Below are 18,884 nucleotides of genomic sequence, written 5' to 3' on the forward strand. Positions count from 1 at the left end.
TTTAATTTATTTTACACTAAATTAAGGTGATTAAAACTATTTTGAATGAACTTCAGCTCCCCATTTGATCTCTGTAATGTGGAAAAAAGATTTCAAACTACCTATATGCCTATCATAGTACCCAGCACATAGGAAATCAGTAAATATTTAATGATGGTGATAAAATTCCTTAGTTAGAAACAATAAAGTTGATCTAGGGAGCTTTGTTTATGTGTGAACTAGTAACAATTTGAAAGACCATACTTCTTAAATACTTCTTCATAAACACAGATTATGATCATTCCCATTTTCTTAGTCTAAATAAGCAGGAGAATGATGGTGCTTTTATTAAAAATAGAGAAGTCACCAGGCAGACTTGATTTGGGGTGGTAGATGAAGAACTCAGCTTTGAAAGTGTATAACTGGAGGAACTGGCAAAACATTCAGAGGGAAATATATCCAGTTGGAATTGGGAATGTGTAACTGGGGCTTAAAAATGAAGTCAAGACCTTTCCAACTTGGAAGTCACTTCATAGAGGCCATCCATGAAATGTAGATTGAGATGTGATATTGGAATGAGAAAAGACAAGGCAGATGAGGAGGACAGGGCTTTGTCAGTATTTAGAGAGGAGGAGAAAGAAGAGTAAATGATGAAGAAAAACAAAGAGCAGCCAGACAGGTAGAGATTAGTGGAATAAAGTCAAGAAGAAGGGGATAGTCAACAGTTTAAAAACTGAAGGATAATGATTCAAATATTTGAAAACCTATCTTATAGAAGAACAATTAGATATGTTTTGGTTGACTTCATAGGAGGGAACTAAGAGAAATTGGAAGAATTTTCCAAGGGATAAATTAGGCTTGATGCCAACAAGACATATTAACTTCAGAGTTGCATTAAATTGTAATGGCTGTCTCAAAAGGTAATGGATTCTCCTTCATTGGAGTTCTTCAGGTGGAAGACCACTTGTTGGGTCTGTTGTATTCTTGTTCAGTGATGGGTTGGCCTAGATTTTGTCTCAGTTCCTTTACTATTCTTAGGGTTTATCTCCCTTATCCTGATTAAAGATTTGTTCTTTTATAACTACTTCAGTGGTTCTTTGTTTTTCCAGGTTGACAGAGGCTAGGGACAGAGATATTTCCTTTGAATATGTCTCCTAAGAAATCATTGGTGGTGACCTTTGAGAAAGTAGTTTCAGTAGTGAAATGCATAAGAAGCCAGATTGTAGAGGAGGAAAAAAGGATGAGAGGGGAGCAAGGAGTAGAAATGATGAATATAAATAATTTTTAAGGATTTGGTAGTGGAAAGTTAGGAAAGGAAAATGATAACTTAATGTATAGAAGGACTGTAAAAAGGAATTTTTAAAAGCTTTAGAATAGTGGGAACTCTAGCATATTAGGAGGCAAAAGAGAAAGGAGAAGTGAAGAGGGAATGTTTGAAGATGCTGGAAACAGAGGGGATAATTGATGTTGGACCCTTCATTATACTTTTCTAAAGAAACCAGGAGGTTAAAGAGGAAAAAATAATGAACTCATAAAAAGTCCTTGAGTGAAATCTTTTGAAAGACTTTATCCTTTCTTTAAACATTGATTAATCCACCAGACTAAAGCTTAACTAGTATTTCAAATAATGTGTTATTAAAGTGCATAAAATGGAAGAATTCCAAAATGTAAATCTATATAAAGGATTTACACGTGTAGATTAGGTAAAAACATATTCAAAGGAAAGATCAGTTTAAATAAGTGAATGCAATGTGAACAACATCATTGTATTTTCCTAAGATCCTCCATCTGTAGACTAAAACCATGGCTTCTAACCACCATGTAGGTGAGTACAATATGGTATAGGGGAAAAATGTACATAGCACATGAAGTTGCTTGAGAAAATGACATGCAGTCAGCCGCTTAGTTCCAAGATGTAAAGAACCTGAGGCAGGTGTTCTGTGTGAAGGCATTAAGTTTTGTAACACCTGTGTGTGTGTCTCATTCCAGCCAAAACAGTGTCCTTATGAAGATAGGTAGGGAATCAGTATAAGTAAAAGTCAACATTTCCTGTAAGGCAATATGCATATTATTTCTTGTAGAGCTTTGCAGTCTGGTTTTCAATGTACAGAGGATCATTTCCAGTGTGGATTTCATTCTTAGTAACTGAAATAACCTTAGTAATCAGCCCTCCCTTTCTTCTCCTCTCCCTCCAATACTGTCAGCAGCACATATTTACAGATGGAATTCTCTTTCTGTACTGTCTGTAATTGAATGGAAAAAAAGGCCTTTTAAATGGGCTCAATTTAAATGCATCTTATGGGCTATCTGCGGGATGCATACTGACTTAAAAAAGAGACATTTAAAACTGAGGAGTGGTTTTAAAAATAGGTATGTATGCATTCTTTGAGACGTTTTTTGTTATCTTTTTAGTGGGGGGCTTATTTTTGACGTTGAGGTAACTTATAGAATGAAAAGAACCAAACCATATCTCACTGCATGACTGATTGGTGGACCCTTGATGTTCACTTCTTGGCTGATATATATTGTATGCTATGCACTTTTCATTGTCATGAGAGAGAATGTTAAGAAAACTATCCCCACAAGAAAAACAGCTTCTCTTGGCAAGGGAAATATGACTTAAGAAGCCAGAACTGGAGACATACGGCGATATGAATGAGATCTGTGTTACTTTGCTGGATCTGAGTCCAGGCACTATTTATACTGCAGCATATTCAGCACCAGATTGTTAAATCTTAATACTGAAACAGTGCATCATTTTAATATTTTTGTTCTGTTTATTCCCTGTTTTCAAGCATTATGTCAAGCATTACACATTCATCTATTCAATCTTGGACAGGCCCTACCCTTTCCAGAAAGTTCATTTCCTTTTATTGCAGTATTGCCTTGTAGCTTGATATTTATGTAATGAGATGTTCTATTAAATCCATTTCAGTGTTCAGGTGCCCTCTAACTTTGAGAATGAAAATTTAGGTTCAATAGTTTATAGCTGTATTTATAATGACATCACTTGTGATATTAAGACACTGGATTGACCTGTTTCTATTCTATCAATGAAACTTAATTGTAACATAGAATTAATGGCTTCTAATAAAATAAAAACTATTAGATTGACATTTCATCTGAATAAAAAATCTGCATAGCTTGGAGAAAATGAGCTGCTATATGTTTAACTCTATCAGTACTGCATAGGTATCAGTCATCATGAGTTGATTTAGGACAGTTTCATCTCAATAATAGTCTCACATTTCCTTTCCCTCCCTTAAAAAAATCAAAACAAACAAAAATTTTAGGTTCTTTCAAGAAACTTTCTATAATGAGAGTGTTCCAGATAGGGGATAGGGAAGGGGTGAGGAAGGGAACAAACATTTATTAAGCACCTGCTACGTACCAGACACAGTGCTAAATTGTTATCTCATTAATTCTGATTTAACAAATAGTGTAATTCTTCCACATTTTGACTAAATCAGCCTTAAGGGACCATGGAATAGACCTCACAGGTCATCTAGTTCAACTCCCTCATTTTTTCAAATAAGAAAATGAGTCCATGGAGCTAAAATGCTTGCTCATGTTTGGTCACACAGGCAGAAGCAAATCTGGGCTTCAAACACAGGTCTTCTGATTCCAAATCCAACTTTTTGCCCAAGCACTATATTATTTCTTCTGTTGGCATGTGTTTACAGTCTCCTTTAAGAAACACATAGAGAAGGTTGCTATTGTCACTACAAAGAGCTGGGGTATAAAAAAGGAACTCAAAGGCAACTCTGCTATTTTTTGATCTGTGGTCAAGTATCTCACTGCTGCTTTTTGCCAAGGAAAGCAAACCCTCTGGCTGGTGAAATACAGATCTGGAAGTGAACTCTAACTACTTCATCAATTCCAAATGCTATTCTCACTGGGAATCACACCACAGTCAGGATGTAACTGTGTGCTAAGCCCACACACAGGAATTTTTCTTGTTCAATTCAAAACCAAATCTTGTATTTACTTAAGGTTTTTTTTTGTCTGTAAAATCAGTAGTCTAGAATATTTAGTGTAGGCCTTTAGTTAGAATTAAAGACTTTCAGGAAGGGCAGGAAGACTTTTTTTTATCTTTTAAATATCTTTTTGGTTTTCTAAGCAATTAAAAGAATGGGAAAAGCATTAAGAACCATGATTGCAAACCTCATCTTTTATCCTTATCTTCCTGTAGAGGAGGGCTCAATTGTCAGGAAGAAAGAAATTGCTTATTGCTCTGTGATATAAAAATATCTCTGGGTTAGTCCTTGAATGCTGACTATTGTATGACTTCTATAACATTGAAAAGATTTAATAAACAGTAGATAAATGTTTATTATCTTTTTTCTTTCCTCCTCAGGAATAATCAAACTAGGGAGGTGGAATCCTCTCCCCCTCAGTTATGTGACTGATGCACCAGATGCGACAGTAGCCGACATGCTACAAGACGTCTATCATGTTGTGACATTGAAAATCCAATTACAAAGGTGGGTGTCTCTGAACATCTGTCCTTTCCTATTCTCTGAGCTGCTCTGTCGATCATAGCATTTCTACAGAGATTAGCACATCCTGTCTTCATTAATTTCAGGGCTTTTGATGAAATGAAAAGGAAAATGAAGGGAAGAGGGTGCTTCATCAAACATCTTTACAGTTTACATTCCAACTGTTTTATATTTTGTTTTCTGAAGCAGTGAAGTGGGAACCTGGAGGAAGCTTGATCAATCATTAAAGATCTTTAACCCTGAAAGGGAACTTCCACAACCTCTAATTTAATGGGTCCTCCAGGCCTGATTAAATGCTTAGCACATTGTATTTGAAAAATAAACATCTCTTTTTTCCAGGATTTGGGTTTTGAAGGGGTTAGATTGTGTTTTTACAACATGCTAGAATGAATGGCTGAGAGCTTGAGACTTTTCCCTTTGCCTATGGTGGACATTCCAGAGAGGAGAAAAAAACCTCTTTCTCTGACTTAAATTAGGAATTACTTCCTCTCTTCTGACATCCTAAACAACCATGCAGTGAAATTTCATCCTGTATTTTGTCATATTGCCTTAGACTCATATCTTTTCAATAGATCCATCTTTTTTTCTCTTGGACATTTCAGGTAATGTTTCTTAGAGTGACATTACCTGCCATCTACTAATGTTGTTTTTTTTTAACACTATTGGCATGGTAGGGTTCATGGAAAGCAAGTGGGATAGTGGGCTTAATACTGAACTTGGAATCAAGAGATATGGGCACTAGTCTAAGCCCTGTTATTTACTAGATATAATCTTAGGCAGGTCATAAGTACTGCTCTGAGCCTCAATTTCCTTAATCTATAAAAAAGTCAATAATATAAGAACAACCTTCTGTAAAAGAGCTGCTGTGAGATTCAGGTGAGATAGCCTATATCCCATGCTCTGCAACTATAAACATTAAATATATGTGGGTTATTACTTAGTAGTAAGTTTGACTATTAACATAGGCTTAGCATCACTTTTCTTTTGTAGGAATGTCCTAATGCTACTGACCTCAACAGCTAACCTGTGAATATGTAACTAGATCCTTCAAATTGTACTAAGGGGTGGGTTGGGTTGAAGATTTAAGATTTTCTGTAAACTTTCTTACATTGTGTCCAATAATTTAAAATGACAAAAATCCTCTTCCATATGTTTAGGCTCATATTTCCATCCCACTATTCATCTCCAGATTAATTAGAATATCCTTTCCCTACTCTTCTCCCACCCCTCACCCTGAATATTACATTGCCTAATGTATAAAGTGACTGCTTTTCCCAGGCATTTGTGTGGCCTGATTTAAACAGACCGCACTGGGCTCCATCAAACCCCAGAGGAAGCAACTTTGTACACATGTTACATCATTTAAGTAAGACTGGGATTCCATTCTTGGCGTATATGGCTATTCTCCTATTTCTAGCAAGGTCAGTTCCTAAAAACATTTCACCTTGAAGGAAAAACCTAAGTCCACGAGGCACTGTATGAAGGTCCATTGGTCTTTTGTCCAAAGGGCAAGTCCTTATGAAGTAGACATTTCCATTTCATTCATTCTTCCCCTTGTGTTTTTCAGTTGTTCAAAGTTGGAAGATCTGCCAGCAGAGCAGTGGAACCATGCCACAGTCCGCAATGCCTTAAAGGAGCTGCTCAAAGAGATGAATCAGAGCACGTTAGCCAAAGAATGCCCGCTCTCCCAGGTTAGTATTACAAGCTGCTGCCTTGAGCAATATAGAAAATGGGTGAGCGTTTTCTCTTCTTGACTCCTCCTTATTGCTCCCAGTGTGGGGTTTTGAAATGAAAACTTTACATTCTATTTTGTCGCTTTCTAAGCAAAAGTATTTTGCTTTTATTTATGGGGCCCCAGAAGGACATAAGCAGAACCTCTTAGGAAAAGTGGAATGATAATATAATGAATTAGAAAATTATAACTCTTTTCTCTCAAATATTTGCGTAAATCTTAGCCATTTCCCAGTGGACAGACATGATTTTTCGACTTTACAATTCTGAAGATAATGTCAGATTCTGTGGCTAAATCTCCACATGAAAATATATTAGTAGCTGTACAAATACTAAATTTTTAGCGAACTGTTTAGAACCTTACTCCTATGCTTATGTAATTATTTTTGCTTTAGTTATTTTTTTAGTCCATGCACATATACATATCAATGGTTAGTTAATATCGTGGGGAGAAGGGAGTGAAAGAACACTTCCCATTTTTGCTGTCTACATTTTGCACTAAGCAATATTTTTCTATGGCAGTTCAAGATGGGCGCAGTTGGAACTGAAATGCATTTTTATTTTGTTGGCACTATTAGAAAACCACGTTTGATATTTTGTTTCTGAATGTTATTTTTCAGAACTCGATTTAGCTATATTGGAAGTATTGTGGCTCAGAAGTCATAGTACCTGAGTTTAAATCTTACCTCTGAAACTTAGGACCTATGTGACTTTAAATAAATTGTTTCACTTCCTTGGACCTCATATTAGTCTTTTATAAAACAAAGGTATTCGACTATATGAACTCTGAGGTCCCTTCTAGCTCTAGAACTGTGATTCTACAAACTACTGAGCTTAAGAATCAAAGGGAGCCTGAGAAACTTGATTATGTCATGGAAGGGTACAATAAGTATCAACTCAGTATTTTGCATGTTAATTTTAGAATCTGGATCCTGTGAGTTCAAGTATGCCTACCCTACATTGCTATTTATGGGAAGGCACTTGTATTATAAAGTTGTTCCGTGAATTAAAAAGTCTGGTTGGAGCCTAATGGGGTGTCTGGAAGAATCCTTCTGCCGGTCTAAAAGCCTGGCTTTTTAGTTTTTTTTTTTCCCTTTTATAGGTTTGTATGCTTATCAAATCACACACAAAATAAACATAGGAAGTAACTGTAACAAATTGGGGCCAGACAAACAAATTTGGGGTAAAATTGTCAAACATCCTCCATCTCAGTATGTTGTTTAAATGTATGGTCACAGGAAATTGCTGTCAAAAATTGTTATTTCTTTTCAAAGTTAGGGAGGTGTCTTCCATCTGTCTCCCAAAAGAAAGAGGGCCCTTACTGGATGTGACAAACATCTGAACTGTACAAAGGTGGACCAGAGACACTTAGAACATATAGAAATTTTAGTGCAGAAATTTTGGTTATGTAAATGCGGATGTATCTGTGTCTAACATCCACATAATGACCCCAACACTGTTTTGAAAATGAGAAACAACATTGGGGGCAATGAGAGAATTAGTGCCAAATGACATCTTTTTATTTAAAAGAGGATTCAACCACATTAATGCAAACAGTTTTGACTTGTTTTGGTTGATTTAAGCTTATACTCATTATCTGATTGATGCTCAGAGCTGATTGACACGTGTTAAACCCACAGGGACAGCTCTTTAAAAAGCAGATTGATAACTTTGTAAATATATTACACAAATTTAATCACCTATCTAATCACGTTGAACACTCTACTTAGCTCCTTTAAGTTCCATATCTTATTCAGAATCTAGGAGGTGGAACTATGCTTCAGTTTGTTCCACCATAAAGAGCTGTAGAAAGCTTTTATTATATATTGAGTTCAAAAAGAGTCCAAATATTTGAATCAATAGTTTTGTGTAGATACCACCTTTGTCAAGAGAAGGAAAGGAAAAAAAACGTAATTTGACCCAAGGTTTGGTTACTCAAATAAGAACAGGCATACGTTGCATAAAAATGCCCTGACCCACCATCCTTCAATAATGTGTCTAATACATCTTTGCTTCTCAACTATATTGTCCTTCAGCCAATCCAAAGAGACCAGCCCAGTTTGAATATTTGCTCTCCATTTTTTATGGATCAGAGGGAGATAATAAACTGGTTAGACAAATAGTTCCCTTACAAAGTCTGTGCCCTTATTAGAAGTAGTAAAGAAGCATCAACCTAATTGTTATAGCTAGCCGCTTCTGAACATAAAGCAATAAAAATACCGAAAAAAAGTCATAAGAAAGTTTACATTTTTAGCTCAACTTTTGTGAATTCAGTTATCACCACTTTGGTTGATTCACTCTTCCATTTTCTTAAAAAATGAATGAAAAAATAGCCTTCTGTGGTAAGTGTTTCGTGAAATACTGATAATATAAATTAAAAAATAAGACTGTTGCTTTTAAGGAGCCTATCCTTCAAGTGGTAGTTTCCCAGGTGAATGGCAAGTCCCAGGAATCTTTAGGATACATGAAGTGCCTAACCAATGGGAACAGCTCACTGGGAAATGGGGAATGAACTGAAGGGTTGGAGTATAGAGGGGATTCCTTCTGGCAAGAATGGCGATTGGATGGGTGGAGGTGTCAGCATTTTTCTAGGAGGGGAAAAATATAAGAAGGAAATTTTCAGGAAGATTGGGGATAGATTCTTGGGTGTGACTGGGGGAGAAGTCATCCTTCATGGCATAATTTTCAGTTGAAGTTCGGGTCCCCTTGTGTAGTCTGAAGCAGGCTGCAGGCAGAGGGGTGGAGAAGAGAGGAAGGATAGTTATTTCTTCAGGCTGATTCTTATTACATCTTGCTGAATGCTTATGCTGTGGAGGGGGAACATGGGTCCTCCCTGGCACCTGTTTAGGGGTCTGTTATATATAATATATATGTATATATATATATGTATAATGATACATGCATGATATGATAAAACATCTCTATACAAATGTAGATCACACACATAGATTTTTAATATATACTATATATCATGACATATAGTATATATCACTATATTTGTTAGCTAGTTCTCAGAATAGGTTTTAGTAGATTCCAGGTGAGGAAAAAATTGGCATTTGAGTATATTTGCTTCTTGTCCTTTAGCCAGCCATCTCTTTTGTTCCACCTATTCTGCTATCTCTATTCCCAAAACTAAGACATATATCTGATGATGATAGCAGTCCCTTAGGTTTTTTAGCTAAGTGGTCATAGTTTTACCTTTCACACCTTTCACAACAAATCTGTTATAATCTCAGTGCTTTATAAATATCAATTTAAATCCTTTATTATAAAATTTTTTTGTGCCCCAGGGAGACAATTTCCCTTTATGACCATTACTCTGAATCTTACTGCCATATCTCACTCCTGCAATGCTGTTTCACCTGAAATCATGAAGTGTGGAGTACAGTATGGTTTGAGAATAAGTTTGTTGTAGTAGGGTAGATAAGTTTGCAGACACTCTAGGCCACTCAGACCCAGGATAGGAATTCTAAGTCCAAGTAGGTTAACTTCCCAAGAAATTTGGGCCAGGACCTGAGGGCAAGTAATCCAGCTCTGTCATACCAGTTATTGTCCAACCAGCATTGATCTGACTGAAACCAACACACATCAGAAATGATCACTCTCCCCTCATTTTCTCTCTTTTTTTCTGGAAGTCCTTTCCTAATGTCTAATTAAGAAATTGAGCAATTTGACTATTGGCATCAGGTGTTTTTTTCAAGTTCTTCTTTGGTAGATTAGTAAATTTTAGCAGTAATACTGCTTATGAATGGTAGACTTGTAGCATCTGTTTTCTCAAGTTTATAGAATTCCTATTGAAATAAGGCTGATTCAGAGAAGGCAGAGAAGGGCACTATGACCTTGGTTTGATGCTTTTGTGGCTTTCCATTAATTGGGATTAAAGTTGAATCACAACTATCAATATCCAGGGCAAATTATATTCTGAATGTTCATCTTATTCTTCCAACACCCCTTTACTCCCAAATATAACCACCACAACCAACAACAAAAAATAAAATAATGTGATATAGATAAAGTTCGTCTAGAACAGTAAAAACAACTTTGAAGGAGAAAATTAGACGGTGCAGAATGGTAACATGTAGGCTATGGCGTCTGTGTGTGGAAGTGAATATGGGGAACTGTAGTCAGGCAATCAGTCTAGTTCTGTCTAATAGTGAGATTATTGATTTTTATGTATAGGGTATATATGAGGCTCAATAATTTTTTAAAGCATCAACTGACAATAGCTTCATTCTTGATTGTTACTCACCTGAGTAATGGCCTCCTTTCTAGTCTCCAAATTAGCAAGGTCCTCTCAAAAGCTCAGGATATAAGGCAGCTTTCTTGGATTGCCAGGGACATCTCTGCCTACTAGAAGTTGGTCTTTGTGATAATTAGGTGTTAATTTATAAGCTATAATACATTACACGGATCTAATGGATTCCTATTTGTTTTAGTCTGAAAAGAATGAACTTTGCTTTTCTGTGGTTCCTACCAAATGCATTTATCACGTACTCATCTTACTCATTGCTTTTTTGATCCTGGAAACAGTATTTGAGGAAATCAGTTCTTTAGCCTGGATCTGATGGGATTTTATATTAGAATATATTAAAGCTACAAACATTACACAGGCTTTTTCCAGATTTCTAGTATGATGAATTATGACCAGTAAGTGTTAGAGAGGAAAAGCTATCATGAGGAAGAAAAAGCTTTACCTTTTATGTTCCTATCTAACAATAAGTCCCAAGATAATTGTTTCTTTTATCCTATTCAGTACAAAACCTATGAGGCATCATTGAAAGCACTTAAATTCTGTCTACATGATGCCAAAAAAAGAGATCAATTACCTTGGTCATTAAAGTCAAACCACGAGTCAAGTCAATGGAAAGCAAATCAAATCAGTTGTCATTTTTTTAGGCAAAGTGGATAATTGCCTAAATGTTTTCATTTTTAACCAGTTATTCTCAGTAGATATAGAACTAGAAGGAAATTTAGGGATAAGCTAATCTAGGTATTCCCACTCATTTTACCAAAGAGGAACCTGGGCTCCTGAGAACAAAAAATGACTTACTCAAGACCAAACTCTAATAGCAAAACAAGAATTTGAACTTAAGGCTTCTCATTCCATACTGAGGTCACATTATCCCTGGTGTTTATATCCTGGGGGCAGAGTCTAAAATTTTACTTATGTTTTATGAAACATATGTGTATAGATTGAGTGCATTCCTCTTCCTATTAACCAGTTCTCTACAGTTTTTAAAGTCTATTTTATTACAAGAGAATGTTGCATTTTGTTTGGCATCATCACAAATTCTCTAATGGTGTGCCTTCTCAATAGACAATTTCTTCTAACCAAGGTGATCAAATTGTCAATAAAGGCACAGCAACTGTTACTTTGATGAATGTAACATTTTAATTTATTTGACTAGAATTCTTAAGAAATTAGAATTCCACTTTTATGTTTTATAAGTAGTGAGATAAAGAGGCTGCTGATTGACTTGCGTGAATTTCCCATGCAAAATCATAATTAATACAAATAAATTTTAAAAATAGTACCAAATATAAAATGTCACCTCAGTCTCCCCATACTCATTCCTTTATTGACAACAGAAAATTAGAAAACAGCCTCCTTTGAGCCAAACAGCAGACTAAGTACTGCCTTATATTCATATATATATATATTAATTCAGGATGAAAAAGGGGAATATTTTATACCTATTTTTTTCTGTCTGTGATGACCATATTATTGGCCTAGGAATAACTCTCTTTGCCCAGATGGGGATTGCTATTACTGCTAATGGGAAATATAATCTTTTACTTTGCTTTAAACAAAAAGCTACCTATTTAATATATTTGTATCTTAGCCACCCTTAACATCAAGTTGTTGTTAAAAGGAGGTTTTGAGGGAAGGAAATCTGATTACTTTGGCATTTCTTTGATGGTAAGACTTCTGCTTTCCAAGTATGCCATACAAATAATTTTTACTTTAGTTATTTACTTTGGCTGTTCCTATAAACTTTCAAAATTGTCTTTAGATCACATAATTTTCTCTAATTCTAAACTTCCTTATTATGATTTGTTTACAGATAATCTGAGGTTATAATTTTACATTCTTTTATGTGTCACTGTATCTTTAGCTTTCTCTCAGAGAAGGTATTAGAGTGTTGGTTCTAGAGATGAATATTTCTGATGAAGTTGATAATACTTTCCTTTCTTAATGAATATATCTATTCTTAATCTTCTGAAGTATCTGAAGTAGTATGACCTAGTGCAGAGAACAAATGGCCTGGGAGTTCTATTTGGCCTCGGAAAGGATTCTTCATTCTGTGTTTGTATTCTAATTTTTAAGATCAATATCACTCCTCATTATCAGAGGGACCATATATCCTGTGGGTTAGTAAATATTCATTAAATACACTAATTTGTAAAGTAATTTGAGGTTATTAGAAGAACATTTTATTTAGATGTGAAAATCTATTTCATTAATTACTAATGCTAGAATCATCATTTGCTATTTTCCTCAGTGTAGAAGTTCTGAAGAATGGCTTTGTGGTAGGCCCCTTTGTGTGTGTGCATGAATGTATGTGAGTATGTGTAATATATCTATGTGTATATAAATATGTTTAAATGTCTATATGATCATTTTGTATCTCTCTCTCTCTGTCTCTCTCTCTCTCTCTCTCTCTCTCTCTCTTTCTCCTGCATCTCTTTATCTTGCCCATTTTGGTTATGTGGCATTTATTGAAAGGTTCTATCCCACAATTGATTGCTATGAGAATTTTGAACTCCATTTCTAAACTGGACCAGTTTATCTCTCTTAAGGCACCCTGATCACCTTCTACCCTCCAACCCAGAGGCTTACCATATTGGTATTGGCTTAGTATAAATACCTGATTCATTTGAACCCAATTGCAGTTCAGAATTCCCAGGCTTAAGGCTTAAGCAATTCACCAGCCTTAGACTTCAGATAGTAGGCATAAAATGTATGTTCCACCATACTGGTTATATACAGGGACAAGAGAAAGTTTGTTGCTGTTAACTGAAAGTGAGTGTCAGGGAAAAACTGCAGGGAACACTGAACATGGAACTTTGGACCTCTAAAGAACAGAATTTGACATAAAGTCTCTTTGTCTTGGCTTCTTCAAATATGAGCTAGTGACTAAAAGTTATTAAAAGAAAAATTCCTGTTTATATCATTAAGATAGTTCTGCAGGATGGATCCTTAATGCATTTATAGTAAAGTTCCACTCAACTGGATTCAACTAATGAAAAAATGTACAGTGGATTTTAGGGCCAATTCATACATGTTTAAACCTAATAATGTGGCAGAAAAGAGTCTGGAAAGTCACCTAGCTTGTTCCTCTATCTTCATGATACTTTCCCAAACATGTTTATGCAGTCTTTAAAAGATAGGTTGAAAAGAAGCAACCCTAGCCTTTTTTTTTTGGAAAAGACTTCCTAGTATCTCAAAAAATCTTATTGTCAGGAAAATTTTCTTCATGTTTAATCTAATTCCTTTACTCTGCACTTTAAATCTTTTTCTTTTTATTCTGTTCTAGCAGAGATGGACACTAGTTTATTATCAGCTACTAAATAATAAGCTGGGAAAAATGAGCAGTTTATTTTTTGTAAAGTTAACCCATCCCTTTCTTTTCAATGAGGTGTGTAAAATGTCTCCAGTACTGGGACTTTAATTATAGACCAGTCAGAAGCATGCTCATTGTTTTCCCTATAATAAAAAATCTATTGATATTAGGTGACTCACAATTAAAGGCCAAAACAGGAAGGAAGCAGGGGTAGTCAACAAATAGAAGGAAAGGTGCATCATGGACAGTGAGTGTAATATGGAGTTGAGGTTTAGAATGATACAGATATGGTTCTAAGTGAGGCCTGAGGTATCTCCCTCCCCCCGCTCTGGCTTTGAGTTGTTTTCTAGAGTACTTGGCCATATATCTGAGCTCAGTGGTCTTGATTCTCAATCATGAGTCCTGCTAAAGGTGTATATTCCCCTGCTTGCCAGATGACCACATTCAACCAGAACTCATATTCCTGCGTTCAAATCTGGCCTCAAACACTAGCTGTGTAACCCTGGGTAAATCACTTAAACCTGTTTGACTCAGTTTCCACATCTGTAAAATGAACTGGGGAAGGAAATGGTAAACCACTCTAGTATCTTTGCCAAAAAAACACCAAATGGGGACACAAAGAGGTGGATGTGACTGAATAGCTCAACAACAGCAATAACAATAATAATTGGGTAGCACTGAGAAGGGGGGTTGCCCAACATCAGCTAGCTATCAGAGACCTGGGTGAGGGAATAAACCTGAAAAAGAACAAAACAGAAGTATCACAAAGGCATTTTCCCTGTTGCTTGCATGGAAACTTTCATCTACTTTGAGATAATTTTCAAATGAAAACTTTAATAATACTTTTTCTACAATTTGAGATGTACTCAATTCCCTTTCATCTATCTAGTTATTCTAAAGTAATCTTAATGATCTTTATATGTTCTTGTTATCTCCACTGTTAAAAGTAGGCTTATTATTACTTGAGATTGTTTCATTCTCTGCTAGTTGTAAATGCCAGTGCATAGTAGGCAATTAATATATCTTTGTTGATTGATTTTCCTATATCAGAACAGCACATCAGAAGAGAAGGACTCATAAACTCTTAGAATATTAACCCTGGATTAGAGCTTGATTGTCTAACCAAAATGCTCTCATTTTTTGAAACTAATACCTAGAGATGGTTAATGACATGCTCAAGGTCATATTGCAAATTCTTGGAAGAGTCTGAAATAAAATTCAAATCCACATATTCCTCGTTCTGGATTCTTTTCAGTGTGCTATGCTAGGTCTAAGCTTACAAACAGGGTAAGAGGGCTATGAGACAAATTTACCAGCCAGCTTAATGGCCAACAAAGGAGCATTCTGTACTTAGGGTGCTAAAGAATAATGCTATTACGTAGTTGGGAAGATCACAATCATATAACTTAAAGTTAGATAACATTTTGTTTTAGATTGGCCTCTTCAAATTCTGGGATGAACAGATCGACTTATCACGCTGTATCTTCTTTAATAGAGGCTTACTTTTTGGAAATTGTTATCAAGGGATCTGTTCTCTGCATGATAGCTGAAAAGCAATAGCATCAGGGAGATGGTAGTCATCTGCTATGTTGAACAAGGAAAAAAAAATTCAGTGAATGGGGCTAGTTTTGGTGGATTCAAGAACTTATTTTAAAATATAGCACCAGAAAAAAAAAGAAAAGAAAAGCCTCAGAGCCTCATGAAGTCAGAGAAAAGTGAGAGTCACTTGGGGTTGTACTAGAGTAAGACCCTGGGCCAAGCAGGGAGCAGAAGCCAAGAGCAAATATAAGGTTTTAAAAAATGATGCCAGGATAGAATGAGAGACTCGTGAGCCCAATCTTGCAAAGGGGCAGTGTTTTGAATGTCAGCTTACTAAGAACTGCTGGAGTTTGAATCTCCTGGTAAATCACTTGCCATTGTCTTGATTTATTGGAATCCCCTTTATCCCTAGAACGATGTAGAAATGTCATCAGACATTCTGAGGTTTTTCTAAACTCCTGAATGTCTGGGGATGATTTTTCTGAAAGATGTGATTAAAAAAAAAGATGTAAAAGCTTTACGTGATTCATTTGACTTCTTGGTTTATGTCCACATATGATTGATAAAAATACTCTAGCTCTGGCAGAATAAAAAAACACTAAACTAAAACACACACAAACTACATAGCCAATCAGGTTTTTAAATTGAAAACTGGCACAGTTCTTTCCCTTTTTTCAAATATTCATGCCCCTAATACATTCATGCTAACTGCATATATTTCTCTAAAGGTAAAAAAGTTCCTCTTAAATGTAAAATAATTATTTTATTTTGTCATTTGAGGTCTCAGAATCAGGCTATGTTTATCTTCTCTTTCTAAATACTATCAAACAGCAATTACAAATAAATTGATTGGTAAAATGGAAAATTTGAAAGGTGGGAGAATGGGTAGGCATGGTAGAGGCAAGGGAACAGAGTAATCTGAAAGTTTCAGATTGTATGGTTGAAACTATACAGTGTTATATTTAGTTTAAATATACCCTAAATAGTATCGTTAACTTTTTTGTTTGGTGAATTTTCACCCAAGTACTAATCACACGTTTCTATAAATTATATTAATTTAACTTATTTGCCTAACTGTTGTTCTGCAGTGAGTAGCACGAATGTTCTCAGATTCTTGGCTGTGTGGTCTTGTTGCAGTTGGAAGCGAAACAGAAAACATCTGAAAGGCATTATTTGGATTATGCATGCTGGAGCATCTCATCTTACCTTTATAATCTGCTTCCCAAGTCACAATTATTCTCACCCATTGTGTTCAATCTTTGTGTCTATCCCTCAGTATGAGATTGCCTCTGAGTAGGTTTTTTTGGAGAAAAGACTATTCAAATATAAGCTGAGAGATTCACCTAAGTCTAGAGGCATTCCCCCTTTCTTTCCACTTTAGGAAGGAGCTCAGATAATTGTGCCTGATAAAAGGAAAAAGGAAATAAACTTGATATTTTTGGTGAGACTGTTTTAGATTTAGAAGTCATAAGGAATGTCTGGTGTGAGCAATACACTGTGCCCTTCAATGTCATTGAAAGATTTTTTAGAATGTTTTGAAAAATATTTTTTTCTCTTTTCTAGAGCATGATTTCATCCATTGTAAATAGCACATATTATGCCAATGTGTCAGCAACCAAGTGCCAGGAGTTTGGGAGATGGTATAAAAAGTACAAGAAGATTAAAGGTAATTAACCTTAATTGTTTCTAAAGTCTTTTTTTTAACCTTTCTTAGGCAAATGGATTGTTGATTCTTTGGAATTAGTGCTAATATTCAGCCCCTAAGAGATTAAAATAGAGTACCATATATGTAATTTCTCATAAAAGAGGATATTTAAATATTTCTCTACTGCGACCTAAATTCAGTATTTAAAATCAAAGTATATGAGAATAAAAAGTAGTTTAAATAAAATTCTCCTGTTGCATTTTGTTTAGTTTGTAGTTTACACAGAATAGTCACCTGTAAAATACCTATCTATCTATTTCTCTATCTATCTATGTAGGTAGGTATTTATATGTGTATGTATAAATAAATATAGATATTTATATGTGTATATGTATAAATGAAATATTAGAGGATTTAAAATTTTTCATAGGATATAGAAATATTTTACTAGATTTTGTTCATGAATACCATACATTTGTCTGACTAGTACTTGTTTAATACTGCTGGACTTATTGGAATGATTTTGATGTATATCAGGTAGAATTTGGCCAGGTAATAGTATTATATTTATTTGTAAATAACTGCAAAATAGGTTTTGATCCTCCCAAATAGGCTTTTTTCACATTATGGAAGTGCCAGGCCTTTTAAAATATATTTTCATTTTAAAACTTTTCTTATAAAAATTTTAGGGGTATTAGAAAATGCCGGTGAGCACATGTGTGATGATAATACATTTAATGTTCCCTGCATGCTGAGAGATTTTTTTAAGATAGAAGATAGATGCTAAAAGGTTCTATTTTTCAATATGCATGTATTTAGTGCTTATTAATCCTTTCCACATTTTATGTATTTGTAAATACTGCCTTATCACCAGCTAACTAATCCTCTATGTCAGAGCAAATGCCAGTTTATGATGGGTGAGTAGAAACAATTGATGAATTTGTTTTACAACCTAGAGACCTTTTTAGGGAAGATAAACTTGTAAAATAATTCTTATAGGATAGTAAACATTTTTGTACTTATTTACAAGATCATCTTTTAAGAAGTATAATGCTATGGATATGCTTTTAATTGTATGGAAAGAACACTCATCTATTTGAACTATATTTGTGAAGAAAGACAAGGTGTTGAACTACATATGGGAAATTAAGCACTCTGAAATTGAATTGATATGTTTCTTTTCAACCTATTCAAAAATCGTTAGGACTCTTTTCTGGTTTGAGTACTTTCTATATGGTGTTATTAATATTCACCCTTATGCAGCAAAAATGAATAGCTTCTTCTCATTATTGTGTGGTTCACAAGTGTTTCTTTTTGTAAATGTTATCTCCAAGTTTTTTTAAGGGAATTTTTTTAAGTGCTTCAACATATCCTCTTGGCTAAAAATCAAAAGAGTTATGTAGTTTCAAGGTCGTTTGATAGATCACATTTACTTGCTGTTATAAGCAAATTGCAATGAGCTTCCTATTTCAATAGACCAGGGTGTAATGCCAGTTTTAGAGGGACTGGGAGCCCTTCACTGTAGTGTTCTCATAGTTGCCACTACAAATTCCAAGTGGTTTTTTTTTTTTGTGCATCTTCCACTTTCTTCCTTTCTTTCTTAGAACATTCAATTCTTTAAGCTCACCCTCTTTTTTTAGTTAGTAAGTGCACAGTTAAAACTTTGAGTGTAGTAAAATCAGAATGAGACCTTGATTTCAATCAAGGGGTCAAGGATCCAAACCTGAAGAGTTTGCCAGACACTGTGTACACATACTGTTCAAAGCGATGTACTTAGTCCTTGTTGTTTCACAGTGTGTGCGTGTGTGTGCACAGATGCATGAGTGTGTGAGTGAGTGAGACACAGAGAGGGAGGGAGGGAAGGAATGAGAGAGAGAGAGAGAGAGAGAGAGAGAGAGAGAGAGAGAGAGAGAGAAAGAGAAACCA

The 18,884-nt window shown here is 35.2% G+C and overlaps 1 protein-coding gene across 1 annotated transcript in view; it reads left to right on the plus strand.

Annotated features, from left to right (window-relative positions):
* Positions 1 to 18,884, plus strand: part of SATB2 (SATB homeobox 2) — a 234,964-nt gene that overhangs the window by 84,771 nt on the left and 131,309 nt on the right. Inside the window, exons 4-6 of the mRNA XM_044669668.1 lie at positions 4,337 to 4,463; positions 6,046 to 6,169; positions 16,877 to 16,979. Coding sequence (XP_044525603.1) covers positions 4,337 to 4,463; positions 6,046 to 6,169; positions 16,877 to 16,979 — 354 coding nt within the window. The remainder of the gene's footprint in view (positions 1 to 4,336; positions 4,464 to 6,045; positions 6,170 to 16,876; positions 16,980 to 18,884) is intronic.

Source organism: Gracilinanus agilis, chromosome 3 (genome assembly GCF_016433145.1).
Source record: "Gracilinanus agilis isolate LMUSP501 chromosome 3, AgileGrace, whole genome shotgun sequence".
Classification (NCBI taxonomy): domain Eukaryota; kingdom Metazoa; phylum Chordata; class Mammalia; order Didelphimorphia; family Didelphidae; genus Gracilinanus; species Gracilinanus agilis.